The sequence below is a fragment of the Scyliorhinus torazame genome, chromosome 12 (assembly GCF_047496885.1).
Source record: "Scyliorhinus torazame isolate Kashiwa2021f chromosome 12, sScyTor2.1, whole genome shotgun sequence".
Classification (NCBI taxonomy): Eukaryota; Metazoa; Chordata; class Chondrichthyes; order Carcharhiniformes; family Scyliorhinidae; genus Scyliorhinus; species Scyliorhinus torazame.
Window position 1 is genome coordinate 205088206 of NC_092718.1, and position 14007 is coordinate 205102212.

The 14007-nt window shown below is 48.3% G+C and overlaps 1 protein-coding gene across 4 annotated transcripts in view; it reads left to right on the forward strand.

Moving 5' to 3' along the window:
• cluha (clustered mitochondria (cluA/CLU1) homolog a) overlaps positions 1 to 14007 on the forward strand; it is a 135519-nt gene that overhangs the window by 31511 nt on the left and 90001 nt on the right. For all 4 annotated transcript variants that reach the window (XM_072469753.1, XM_072469754.1, XM_072469750.1 and 1 more), the window contains exons 3-4: positions 8199 to 8370; positions 10979 to 11122. In XM_072469753.1, coding sequence (XP_072325854.1) covers positions 8199 to 8370; positions 10979 to 11122 — 316 coding nt within the window. The remainder of the gene's footprint in view (positions 1 to 8198; positions 8371 to 10978; positions 11123 to 14007) is intronic.

Consider the following 14007-nt stretch of genomic DNA (forward strand, 5'->3'; position numbering starts at 1 on the left):
AAAGATAAACATCTACTAGGCAGTGGTTCTTGCATCACTTCTTTGTAGGTGTGAGACTTGGACAACCTACTGGCGTTACGTAAAGCCACGTGAAGCATTCCATCTTTGCTGCTTTGAGATCTGATTACAATCTCAGCAGAATATAATCTCCAACACCCAAGGTTCTTTCAGAGTGTTGCCTTCACGGCATCGCATGCATGCTCCTGCTTCACTGGGTCAATCGCGTGGTTCACATGGAGGATTCCCGCGTGCCAAAGCCATTTTCCACCGGCAGATGAGCACAGGAACCCGCACCATAGGACGTCCCAAACTTCGATGTAAAGACAGTCTGGAAGCCAACCTCGGAGCAAGCAAGCTGGATCCCAATACGTGGGAAGGGTGGGGGGGGGGAATCACCCCATCTTGGACAGACCCACATGGCGAAGTCCCTATCATTGAGCCATTTGAGGAGAACTGAGCCTTTCGGACAAGCGAGTGTGACACAAAGCCAATGTCTCCATCCATCCCTCCAACACTGACTTTATATGTAGTATTTTCAATCTGTTATACAAATTAATGTTGTATAATGTTACAAACGATGACATCAAAGTAGACTGTGAAATGTTTTTGCACTGTCGAAGCGACGGGAAAGTCCTCCGCATGCGCCCTGTTTTCATTGTGGGGGGGGGGGTGCCCTGTGCCCTGCGGCAGATTGAGCCTCATTTCATCCATTTTACAGCGGGTTCCTATGCATTCCTCAATCGCTTTTCATCTGATGGCATCCGCAAAGTTGCCTTGCGGAGCAACCATCAGAAAATTAAACATTGCCCTCTGAATTTAATGCTGTCACAGGGCTAGCATCCCTGATGGTGTGTTGTGGATGCAGGATGAAGAAGGATTAACTACACGATTGAGCAGACTTCACTGTTCGAAAGTGTTCGTAAAGGACATGGGATCTCTCTAAATCATTCCATGCGTGCCTGGTTTGAAGGTGAAGCACTAATCACTGGTTGCATTTGCTTTGTGAATTGTCAGAGATTCTACGTTTTTACATGACACTGGACTAAATCATTGGCGCTGCCTCAGCTGCTCACCCATAAACCCTTTACTCTGATTCTTGAGTGCCGGAAAAGGCGCTTCAACACCTGTCCGCTTTTGCATAAATAGTCATTCAAAAGACCTCCTGTTGACGGCAGCTTCTGAGCGAGACTGTGCCATTGTTTGCCACAGCTGCAGGTCACTGTTCAAACCACCCAGCTTTTAAGTGCTGGGGTGAAGCAAGGAACTGGCTGTCAGGCAGATGTGAACACTACCCCACATTAATATCCTGTTATTTGATGAGGAAAGTGTCTGTGCTTTATACAGATCATCTGATTTGGGGAGATTGCATTTACTCTTCAGTAGCTATTCAAGTGCAGTATTTATATTCCATATTAAAGGTGACTTTTTTCTAATCTTGTAATCCAGCCATAAATTATTTTGCATTGTTTGCTGCCTGTTCATAAACAAAAAATTTAAGAATATAACCGTATTCACCTATCTTCCAAGGCTTTACTCAAGGTGAGTCAGAGGTCACGTGAAATGGTGATTTAGAAAGTAAGTACATATTAGAATCAGGACTTTCACATTGATCTTCTGTGTTGATGCACACGTGGACTTGGGAACAGGGTGTAATCTTCAAGTAAAGTGAGGTTAGTGGATTGGGAGGTGATAATTAAACTAGGGAACAAAGGTGCAATTGAGCCCCCATTATTGAAGTCCTATATTCAACATGAATTCCTTAATTCGTATTTACGGCGGAAACTGCCCATGTAAATTTGCTGCAGTGCAGTTGCAGCCTCCTACCAGTGGAGACACTCATTATGATCAAGGCTAAGGAGAGATGGATGTTCAAAATTGTGAGGGTAGAGCAGACAGGAAGACAAGTGGGACAGTAAACCAGGGACTCACAATTATAGTAATTAGCAAAAAAAACAAAACCCGGGGTGGGGGGAGTTGAGATTTTTCTTTTAACGCAGCAAGTTATGATGATCTACAATGTAATGCCTGGAAAGACAACAGAAGCAGATTCAATAGTAACATTTAGAAGGCATTTGGATATAGACATGAAAAGGAAAAAAATTGCAGGGCTGTGGGGGGAGATCAAGGAAGTGGAACTAATTGGATTTTAAATAGGTTTTATTAATATTTCCCCCTCCACTCCCACAGCTCCCTCCCCTGTTTCCTCTGCTCATTAAAATTTTAAAATTATTTTTTTAAGAGTGTCCAATTCATTTTTTCCAATTAGCGACCAGAGAATCGGCGGCAATCGCGCCGGCGTGGTCGCCACGGCGCTGGTCGGGTGCCATTGAAAGCGGCCCCCGCAGCGATTCTCTGCGCTCGACGGGCGGAGTGCCCACTGAGTCCTGCCGGCGTGGTTCACATGTGGTCCCACCCGGCAGGACCTTGACGTTCTGGCTGCGGGGGCCGTCCTGGTGGGGGGGGGGGGGGGGGGGGGGGGGTGCGGGAGGTGCCGGCGGCGGGGGCCTCCACGGTGGCCAGGCCCGCGATCGGGGGGAACCGATCGGCGGGCACACTCGTTCCGGGGGGGGGGGGCCTATATTCCTCTGCTCCGGCCCCCTGTCGGGCTCCGCCATGTTGACCTGCGCCATGTAGGGCCGGCTTTCAGCGCCAGAGCAGCCCCCGAGGAAGGGGAGAATGACTGGGCTTGGCCCATTGACGCCGGCTCCGATTTTGATGTTGGCGTCAACACTTGACTGGGATATAGGAGAATCCCGGCCCATGTCTCTGATCATCCTCCGTCTAAATGTTAGCAAGGCCAACTTGCGATGAGTTCAAGCCTTAACATTTGGATTTGAGCACCTATATAGACTTGACACTTCAATGCAGCGCAATGAGAGTGTTGCACTGTTGGAGGTGCTGACTTTCATTGAGTCATGGAATCATGGTGGTGCAGTGGGAGACCATTCAGCGCATTGAGGCCATGCTGGAATAGCATGGGTAAAACATAATAACCGAGGCACTGCCTCATCTTGGCTGGCGTTCCTGCCTTCATGAATGCTGAGGTTAACTGATCATCCATCACTTCGACACAGTATGTTCCGGAAAAATGGCTGCCACGTTTGCCTCCGAAACAAGTGGCTTCATTTTTGAAAATGATTAATTATGAAGCACTTCAGGACATCCAGAGGATTTGAAAAGCTGCGTGCACGAGTGTGCGTTTTGGCTTTTCTTTGCCAGACAATAATCTGGGAAATTTAAATGGATGAGAGTTCCAGGTGTGGTGTTTGTGACAGCGGGTCTTCAGACGGTGACACCCGATTGCATTGAGGTTCACATGCCCAAGCTTGCACCTTCACGGGGTGTTTTCTCGGGATCTGCTTGGTGTTTCCCTGGGGAACATGTGAAGGGGCAACACAACAGATGCTGCTGATGTAACTCCTGAAACTATTTAGTGACGTTAGCAAAAACTTAGGGATAATGCAATGGCATGAAAAGATGGTGATGAAAAAGTTGTCTTCTGGGGAGAAAAAAACTGGCTTAAGAACTGGAAGCGTAAAATCCCTTAAAGGACCTGAAGCTTCCATCAAAATAGAATTTTGCCTGATTTTTTTTTTTTTTTTTTTTTTTGCTACAAAATGTTATCCATTGGGCACAGTTCCCCCTGCCGTGCATCTCCATGGGCATGGCTCAAGTGGAAGTTTAGTGTTAAATCTTGATGGGCTATTTGACTGCAAAGGGCATCACCGCCAAGTCAGAGCAGGAACTCTGATTTTCTTTAATTTTAAGCTCATTCTTCCCCCTCTAATACAGGATCACTAAAGCTAATTGCAGCACTCCTATTGCATGTGTGGCTGAGATCAGATAACCTGGGTGTAAACCGTGGCTCAGTGGTTAGAAATCTTGGGGCAGCATGATGGCCGCCAAGGTCCCGGGTTCGATTCCAGCCTTTGGTGACTGTCTGCGTGGAACTTGCACATTCTCCCTGTGTCTGCGTGGGTTTCCTCCCACAGTCCAAAGATGTGCAGGTGGATTGGCCGTGCTAAAATTGCCTCTCGGTGACCAAAAGGGTAGGTGGGGATACTGGGTTCCGAGGGATTGGGTGGGAACGTGGGTCTAGGTAGGGTGCTCTTTTGGAGAGTCGGTACAGACTTGATGAGCCAAATCATAGAATCCCTACAGTGCAGATGGAGGCCATTCAGCCCATCGAGCCTGCACCGTCCCTTTGTAAGAGCACTCTACCCAGGCCCACTGCCCCATCCTGCCCGTCCTTTGCCCGTAACCCCACCTAACCTCTATATCCCTGGCCACTAAGGGGCAATTTTCACAGTAACTTCATTGGAGTGTTAATGTAAGCCTACTTGTGACAATAATAAAGATTATTTAGCATGGCCAATCCACCTAACCTGCACACCTTTGGACTGTTGGAGGAAACCAGAGCACCCGGAGGAAACCCAAGCACACACGGGGAGGATGTGCAAACTCCACGCTGTCAGTGAGCCAAGGCCGGATAGGAACCCTTCTGGCCTCCTTCTGCACTGCAGTGATTCTATGACACTGAATCACAAAGTTGTGGGTTCAAATCCCATTCGGGAGACGTTTCCTTATCCTTTCACTGGGATGTGGGCGTCACTGGAACGGCTGACATTTGTTGCCCATCCCTAATTGCCCTTGAAGTGAGTAGCTCGTTAGGACATTTCAGAAGGCAGCTAAGAGTCAACTACATTACAGTGAGCCTGGAGTCACATGTAGGCCAGGCTAGGTACAGGTGACAAATTTCCTTTCCTAAAGGACATTAGTGAACCAGATGGGTTTTGTCAACAATCGATGAGAGCCTCGTGGTCACACTTGCTTCCAATTCCAGATTGTTATTAATATGAATTTAAATCCCCCCCCAGCTGTCATGGTGGGAGTTTAACCGATGCCCCAGAGCTTTAGTCCGGGTTACTGGCTACGGCACCATCTCCCAAATCTAGGCTGACACTCCTGTGCAGAACTGAGAGAAATGCGGAGCTGCTCCGAGATGCTGCCTTTCTGATGAGATGTTAAGTGGAGGCTTTGTCGGCCTCATCAGGTGGATGTTTTAAAAAAAAAAAAAAAATCCCATGGCACTGTTTCAAAAGAAGAGCAAGGGAGTTTCCCCCCGGTGCCCTGGCCAACATTCATCCCTCAATCAAGATCGGTAAGATTGCATTGCTGTGTGTGAGAGCTTGCCGTGCGCAAATAAGTGTTCCGTTCCCTACATTACCACAATGAATATGCTTCAAGATGTACATCGTTGGCTATAAAGCACTTTGAGACATGCTGAGGTCCTGAAAGGCGCTATATAAATGCAAATCTTTTTTTGTTTCTTTTTAACTTGGCACCAGCAGGATCTCCAACTCTTCTGTGGAAGAGTGGAAATTTCTGCTGATGCAAGCCACTTGCCCCACCCCGCCCCACGCTTTCTCCAACTCTTGCTTTCCCGCTCTCTTCTTGAAAGTGCGTCGGGCAAACCTCCACATTCTTCGTATACACCCTACACCCACGGGAGCGTTTGAAATGGGGATGATCTGGCTCCTCGCAAGATTGGAGCTGGACAGGACTGGATCCAATTTGATATTTTCTGCCTTGAGCAGACATGTGTGGGTGGATGAGGGAATGCTCGTTGAGCAATCCTGTCCACCCCTGTGACGGACGGAGCCTCCAACAAATCTTGGGGAATTGATTCAGCTTCTTATGATCCTGAAAATTAACACTTTCAGAGCCAGCTCCGAAGGGATTCGAGGACCAAATTGGGCTAAATTGATTCTCTGGCTCCTTCCTGTCCTCGGCATGCCAGGAGAAGGCAGCAGACTTTATTCAGGCTCACAACCTGATTACAAATGGTGCAGACGTCAAGCCTCCGGTTGGATAGCAGTTGGATTTCGTTCAGGGGGTTTTTCCGGCTGAATATTATCGGGAGCAAGGTTACCTGTGGAAATATCGGCCTTGCGACATCGCTTGAGGTTTGAAGAGGTTTTCAGCTTGTATTGAAGTGGTGTTTCTCAGCCGAGAAACCGCAATGTCAGCTTGGTTTCCGTCTGAAATGTAATTGTGTGCCGAGGGACATTAACGAGCCAGGAGAAAACCCCGTTACCTTTCTTCTGCGAAGGCACCTAATTATACACCTCCAATCTGGGGCGACTGGTGGGGACAGGGTGTTTTCCCAGACTCCTTGTCTCTTTTGGACACTAAAATGTACATTGCAGTTACCTGGCAGGCCTCCTTCTATCTCTGTTCTGCTTTTTTTTCTGCCCTCCTCTCCTCCACAGGAGGTGGTACTATCAGGCTTTTGTTTTAATGATCTCCGGCAGAGGAAAGCAAAGATTAAATCAGAAGGTGCCGGAAACATTCAGCAGGCCTGGCAGCAGAGGGCAGTGGGAGGTAGGCGTAATGCTTTGGGTCGACCCTTGCTCAGAAGCGGATGGGTTGTAGGTGAATGGTACATAAAGCGGTGCAAAGGAAAGGGGAGTGACCAGCGATTAGAGGGAGATGATTGAACGCCAAAGTTGCGCTGGCACAAGGCTTTAACAAAATGAGGCCAAAACAAAGGACTCATCGAAGACCTGGAGAATGGGCGAGTGGTGACGGCAGACCTGAAGCAGTCTGGTTTTGACGGGGTAATGTTACTTCTACACTGCGCCACGGTGAAGCAACCTGAAGCATAGTGAGCGGCCTGCTCATAAATTGGCTACTTTAAGCGGCGTCCGCAACAATTTAAAGGTACCACACGTTTAAATGAGCAGAGTGCAGTCAACAGCAAAAATATTGAGTGATGTTGGTTTGGATTGGAGTGGGGGGGTGGTTTGGAGTGTTTGGGGGGGGGGGGAATAAAGTCAAGAGGTAGGAAAACCTGGCAAAGCACATAGTTCCAGTGACTCTGATCTGTGGCAGAAGAAAAAAGCAAATAGAATTGTGCATGCGTGCACATCAATTCCTAACTGTAGTTGGGCAGGGCAGCATGGTGGCGCAGTGGTTAGCACTGCTTCCTCACGTCTCTGAGGATCCAGATTCAATTCCGGCTCTGGGTCACGGTCCGTGTGGAGTTTGCATATTCTTCCCGTGTCTGCATGGGTCTCACCCCCACTACCCAAAGATGTGCAGGCTAGGTGGATTGTCCACGACAATTGCCCCCTAATTGGGGGAGAGGGGGGGAAGAATTGGGCACTCTAAAAAATTTTTTTTTTAAATTCTAACTGTAGTGATTTAGGGGAGGGTTTCCCCAGCCCCCACACAACCTTCCTTCAGCTCTGGTGCATCCATTGTGCATTACCAGAACCCATTCTCCAAGAGAAAATGGAAGCTCTGGTTAAGGTCGTAAGTTGCTCGAGACTTTGAGCTTGGAAAGGCTGCGGTGCCTATTGGAACTGTGAGACTGATCCTAAAGCTCGTGATCAGCTTCATGGGAACAGAGAGACCACGGTCGATGTGCGCAGGACAGTGGAGGTAGCGAGTCACCTGCAACTGTGTTTTAGTAAGCGATGCATTGACTTTAAATCCTGGACTAATGTTAATCGTCACGGGATCGGAGAGAGCAATGTGCCAACATCTGCACGGGGTGAGGCTAGACTTCCAGTCGCCCTGATTTAATGCCAGGGTTTTTAAATGAATGGGATAATGGCCACTTAGATAGCAGTGTCTTGAAATAGGGTGGGGGCGGGGTTGGGGGGGGGTAGTTATTTATTCATGGGTGGGGAAAGCTATTTCTGAACATTTGCCTGTGGACTTTGGTACGAATAGAGGGATTTGAGAGGCTGACTGTACATTAACTTTGAATACTCTGGCGATAAGCATTGGCCTGAGCACGTCTGCTGTCAAAACTGGAGGGGAACTGGCACTGCATCTCAACCTTGGGGTGGCTTTGCGATGTGAGACCCTCCCAGACCTCTGCGCTCCACCAGTTCTCCACCTTGTGATCGTCCCTGATTTTCAGAGCTCCTCAATCAGCAGCTGTGCCCCCAGCTGCCAGGCTCCAAGCTCGGGAATTCCCTCCCCAAGTTTCTCTGCTATTCTACCTTTCTTTCCATTTAGACAACGAGTAAAACCTATTTGGCCAAGTCTTTGATCGTCTGCTTAACGTCTTCTTAAGTGTTTTGATGTCCAATTTTGTTAGAGAATGGTTCTGTGACGTGCCAGGGAATGTTGTACCGTGTTAAAGGTGGTTTTATTTTTCCTGACTTGTTCCATTTTGCTTTCAGGTTTCTCCCCAGGAGATGGTGCAGGAAATCCATCAGGTCCTTATGGACAGGGAGGACACATGCCATCGCACATGCTTCTCTCTACAGCTGGATGGAAATGTTCTGGACAACTTCTCTGAACTCAAATCCATCGAAGGCCTGCAGGAAGGCTCCAATCTGAAAGTAGTAGAAGGTATTGTACCGTTTCCCATTCAACTTTCTTTTCCAGAGTGTTGAAGCTCTGGCGCAAGGTCAACTAAACTTCCGGGCAAAACACTCAAACTCTTTTTTATTGTACAACAAATCTCCTTTATTATATTCTACCAAAACCCTATTACACAGAGTATTAAAACCTTGTTACACACAAAATATAAAATCCTGTCTTTCTTTGCTATACACAAAGGTATCAAAACTCACGGCTTGGACTTAAATACCACCTGTTAAGAGGAAAAGTGATCAGTCTCCCTCCTGGTGGATTCCGATGTTCTCTCTGAGCCCCAAACCCAGGGTGCTGCTTCTTGCAATGGTTGTCGCCCCAGACGTTCCTTTGGCTCTCCTTATGCAGGTCTTGCTGGCACCGATCATGCTTCTAGTCACATACTCGCTGTATAGGCACTAATCAATTGCTACCTTTTAGCCACAAATGCTCAGAAGAGTCATGACGCTCTCAGGAGGTTGCATTTTTCTCAGGAGTACGGCACGGGGACATGTGTTCAATCATTATCCACCCGAGCTACAGCAACCGCCATGTCTCTCATGAGGTGACTGCACAATCCGCTCCTGGGCTCATTCCCTGGCCGCACATCCTGTCTTTTGCTTTAGATCACAGCAGTTTATGCTGATATAGGGTCTATCAGGCTTTGCTGGTGTCTTCATGGATACCCATCAGACTGCAAGAGCCAGAATGCATCTGTCCTATCGCCTTTAGATTTTATATCAAATCAAAACTTTGTATCACTTAATTGCTGCTTCAGACAGTTGCATCTTAGCCAATCATTTCTTTTTTTAATATAAATTTAGAGTACCTTCATTTTATCCATTAAGGGGCAATTTAGCGTGGCCAATCCACCTAGCCTGCACGTCTTTGGGTTGTGGGGGCGAAACCCACGCAAACATGGGGAGAATGTGCAAACTCCACACGGACAGTTACCCAGAGTCGGGATCGAACCTGGGACCTCGGCTCCATGAGGCAGCTGTGCTAACCACTGCGCCACCGTGCTGCCTTTCAACCAATCATTTCTGATCAGTTCAGAGATGAAACGCATTGCAAGAAAAAAAATCCATGGAATGATTGTTTTCACTTTCCCTCTTCCCTCTCAGCAGATCCTGTTGCCTAGCGTACGGCTCCAGGCTTACTAAACATCTCTCTGGACCAGCCATCTGTAGTTCCGCCCGCCTGTGGCGACAGTTCTCTAGGTCTACGTAGCCTCCACAAGGGCTTGCCTCGGCTACAGACTGTAGGCTTCACCTGTCTGATGAGGCCTAACTAAATCACTTCAATTCAGTTCAATTTTCTATTCCTCGTTTCCTGGTTTGTCCTTGTTGAAATTTGTGCGTCTGAAGATTTAGAAAGACCTGTTCCTTTCATGTCGTTGCCTCATTGCTGGATAACCCCAAGGTCCAGCCATCTTGGGTATCAGAGCATTCATCACAACGTTAGCTTGATACGTGGTCTCAGTGGATTTCCGACAAAAAAGCTCGGGTATTATTAAATTAAAGTAGGGTGGCACAGTGGTTAGCACTGCTGCCTCACAGTGCCGGGTTCAATTCTGGCCACGGGCCACTGTCTGTGCAGAGTCTGCATGTTCTCCCCGTGTCTGTGTGGGTTTCCTCCGGGTGCTCCGGTTTCCTCCCACAGTCCAACGGTGTGCCGGATTGGCCATGATAAATTGCCCTTTAGTGTCCAAAGGTGTGCAGGTTAGTTGAGGTTAAGGCGGCTCAGTGGTTAGCACTGCTGCCTCACGGCACCGAGGACCCGGGTTCGATCCCAGCCCCGGGTCATTGTCCGTGTGGAGATTGCATATTCTCCCAGTGTCTGCGTGGGTTTCACCCCCACAACCCAACAAAATGTGCAGGGTAGGTGGATTGGCCACAGTAAATCTCCCCTTAATTCGGGGGAAAAAAAGCATTGGGCACTTTATATATAATATATATATATATGTTTTTTTTTAAAAAGGATAGGTGAGGTTATGGGGTGGAAATTGGGCCCAGGTAGGATGCTCTTTCAGAGGGTCAGTGCAACTCGGTGGGCCGAATGGCCTCCTTCTGCATTCTAGGGATTTTATAGAATTCATCCAATAACTCCCGAAGAACGGATCAAACCTGTGTCAGGAAATGAGTTTGAAGCTCATTTGCAAGGCCCAATTCTGGAGTCCTAATGAGAAAATGGGCAACATAAACATTATAATTTGATGCTCCAAAACATTTAGTGCTGCAATCAGACTTTACCTTGAGCACTGCATCCAGTTCTGGTCACCAAGATACATGTCCAGATGCTGAAGTGCAAAAGAAGTAAGCAAGACTCTCTTAAAGTTTTACAAAATATCACTTAAAGTTGGGAGTAGAATAAAGGAACATCATTCAAACGACAACATGCAAAAATGATCGTCCAGCCTCAGGAAAATATCTTGGAATGATTTAAGCAACAGTTGGATGCTACACTGAGACCGGGAAAGAGGGTGTTAGGATATCTCTGGTTTGCTGAGGGAAGATGGGCTGAATGGGCTTTCCCATCCGTAATTATCTCGTCACCAGCTGGGTTAAATCACTTTGTGGTTTTCTTTTTTTGTGTATCCCCAAAGAGCCTTACACTGTCCGTGAAGCCCGAATACACGTGCGACACATCCGAGACCTTCTGAAGAGCTTGGACCCATCCGATTCCTACAATGGCGTAGACTGCAATTCCTTGTCATTCCTGAGCATGTTCACCGAGGGAGATTTGGGAGGTAAGAAGAGAACTGGGCGATGATGAGATGGTGAAGGAAGTGTGTGTGTGCGTGTGCGTGTGCGCGTGTGTGTGTGTGGTGTGTGTGTCCCTCAAAGCTGGCATGAGATAATGTTGATCCCAGCGTGGCATTGCATGTGCATTAATGATTTAAGTTTAAAAGCTGCCCCCTGGTAATTGTGTTCAAACTGTACAAGTTACTTGCCATGCACGATCTGTACCTTCCTTTATGAAAGGAGATGAATGTATTGTGTGACCTCGTAGCTGTGTTGGCTCGAGCTGATACCAGGGAGACTTCCAGTGTAAAGCAACATGGGTTTATTGGTAACAAGTAAAGATAAACTATACACAGGCACGGAGTCTCGAAACAGGTCTTCACTCTCTGGCTCCTGGGTCCACTCTGACCAGGCCCTGCTCACAGGGCCCCGCGTCTTTTTTTCCCCCCCATTGGTTGGGGTTCACACCCTCCTGCCTGATAGTCCTCGAGCTGGTCACGTGGGCCACGAGGGTTCGCCTAAAGGGGCTGCTCTACCACATCCCTTCCCCCACCCCCTCCCTTACGTCCCTCAGTAACATATTTCCAGAAGAGATTGTATACAGTAACAATAGACAATAAAAAGGCTGAGAAACACAAGAGAGTCCATAACAGTTTATCATAATGTCAATCTATCGAGGAATTTCTGGGTCTTGTTGACCGCCTTAGTTCCCCCAGCTGAGTCCTCCAACTCTGAGGCAGCGACATTGTCACCTGTGGCAGATTGTCTCTCAGATTCGACCACCACAGCAAGGGCATTCCCTTCTCCAGCTCCCTCCTGGTTTATCAACGCGGCCTCCTCAGAACTCCTGGATTCCCTCTGTTCTGGCTCCACCACCGGAGCACTCTTCCAAGATTGTGGTCCCACAGCTTCGTACGTAGTCCGTGTACTACCGCACTGCCCTGCCATTCAAATCCACCATGTACGTGACTGGGCCTGAATTTGATACAATTCTGCCTGGTAGCCAAAGTGGGCCTGAGGCGAAGTTCCCAGTGAGGACCAGATTGGCCACTTGAAATGACCTGCCTCCTTTGTTCGATACGTGCTGCTTCCTCTGGGAGGCCTGCCCTGCCTCCACCTTTCCCACCAAATTCGGGAAAGCCAAGTCTTGTCCAGACGGCCCACGACTAATTCTAGTGGGATTGTATAATAAGGTCGTAGAAAGTTAGACAATCTAAGTCTGCCGGACCGTTGCTTCATGGCCACCGTGAACATCTGCACAGCTCACTCTTACTAACCCGTTTGAGACTAGGGGGGGGGGGGGGGGGGGGGGGGGGGCTGTTCTCGTTTTCCGTGAACAGGGTGTGGTTATCAGACACTGTTACTTCGGGGAGGCCATGGGTAGCAAACATCCACCGCAGAGCCTCCACTGTGGTCTCAAAGGTTGTTGTTCTCATCTCTTGAACCTCCAACCACATTGAGTGGGCGTCAACCAAGAAGGAGCCAGCAAAGTCCACAGGCGCCCTCGCCCATGGGCGACCAGACCACTTCCAAGAGTGGAGGTTGGCTGTGGCTGGCAACATCTGTGTCTGGCAAGGGTCACACTGGCGCAGCATACGTGCAATATCCTTATCTATGCCAGGCCACCAAATGTAGCTATGAGCGAGCATTTTATATTTGGCCCGGATGGGCACTGTGCAGTTATTGCAACAAGGGCCTATGCTGAAAGATGTAACCGTAGGCCCCAGCAACAATGCCCGCCTCTACTCTGGCGGAGGCGATTGAAGGCATCGGCTTGTCTTTACGGAGGTGCCCCAGCAGAGTCTTGTGGTCTGTTATTATTGTGAAATGTCACCTATAGACTGGTGAAATTTCTCGATTGCAGCAAGGCCGTCCTTCTCGATTTGCATGTATTTCCGTTCAGCATCAGAGAGAGTTCTAGAGGCGGAGGCAATTGAACTCTGAGCCATCCTCCATTTTGTGAGACAGGACCGCCCCTATTCAGTATGGTGATGCATCATGATTGACTTCTTTGGGTCAAAGTGAGCCAATAGACTCGATGACTGTTGAGATCTGCTTGATGTGCTGGAAACCTGCTCCTGTGCTTCCTTCCAATGCCAACACTGGTGTTTTTGTAAGAGCAAGTGTAGTGGTGCTGACGTCATTGCTAGGTTGGGGATAAAACAACCATTGTAGTTTGCCGTCCCTGAGAAGGACTTAATTCTGCCACCTTCTTGGGTGCCGGGACTTCCATTATGGTTCTCGCCTGGCCTTTCGTGTGGGCGCAGGCCTTGTTTGAATCTAATTTGAACCCTAGCTTGTAAAGGGACGGCACAGTGGTTAACACTGCTGCCTCACAGCGCCAAGGACCTGGGTTCGATTACAGCATTGGGTGACCGTCTGTGTGGAGTTTGCACGCTCTCCCCGTGTCTGCGTGGGTTTCCTCCGGGTGCCGCCCATTCAGAAAACTGCACGGATCTGATAATTCCCAGTATTTAAGTTCAGATTCCACATTTTGTTGCAAGGCGTAAGGAACCGGTCTATCTGTGAAAAACTTTGATATTGAGTTAGGGTTGGCTTTTACTCCCTTTATTCGACTCCACTCGTTCTGGAATACGTCTTAATAAGACTTCCTGGAAGACACTGTCTGAGATTTTGAAAATTTCCGACAAGTTCCATTTGATTGGGCTCAGCCAATCCCGTCCCATGTGACTTGGCTGATGCTGCTTGGCAATGATTATAGGTAGCTGGGCATCTTGTTGTTATGGCACTGGCACCGTATCTGTCCCAAAAATCTTCAGGGTCTCCCCCGTCTATGTCACCAACCTTTGTACCACACCGTTCTTTTTTTTAAAAAAAGAAAGAAAGAAAGGTCTTTGAGCTTGCCTTCCCATCTACTTCTAAAATTTCA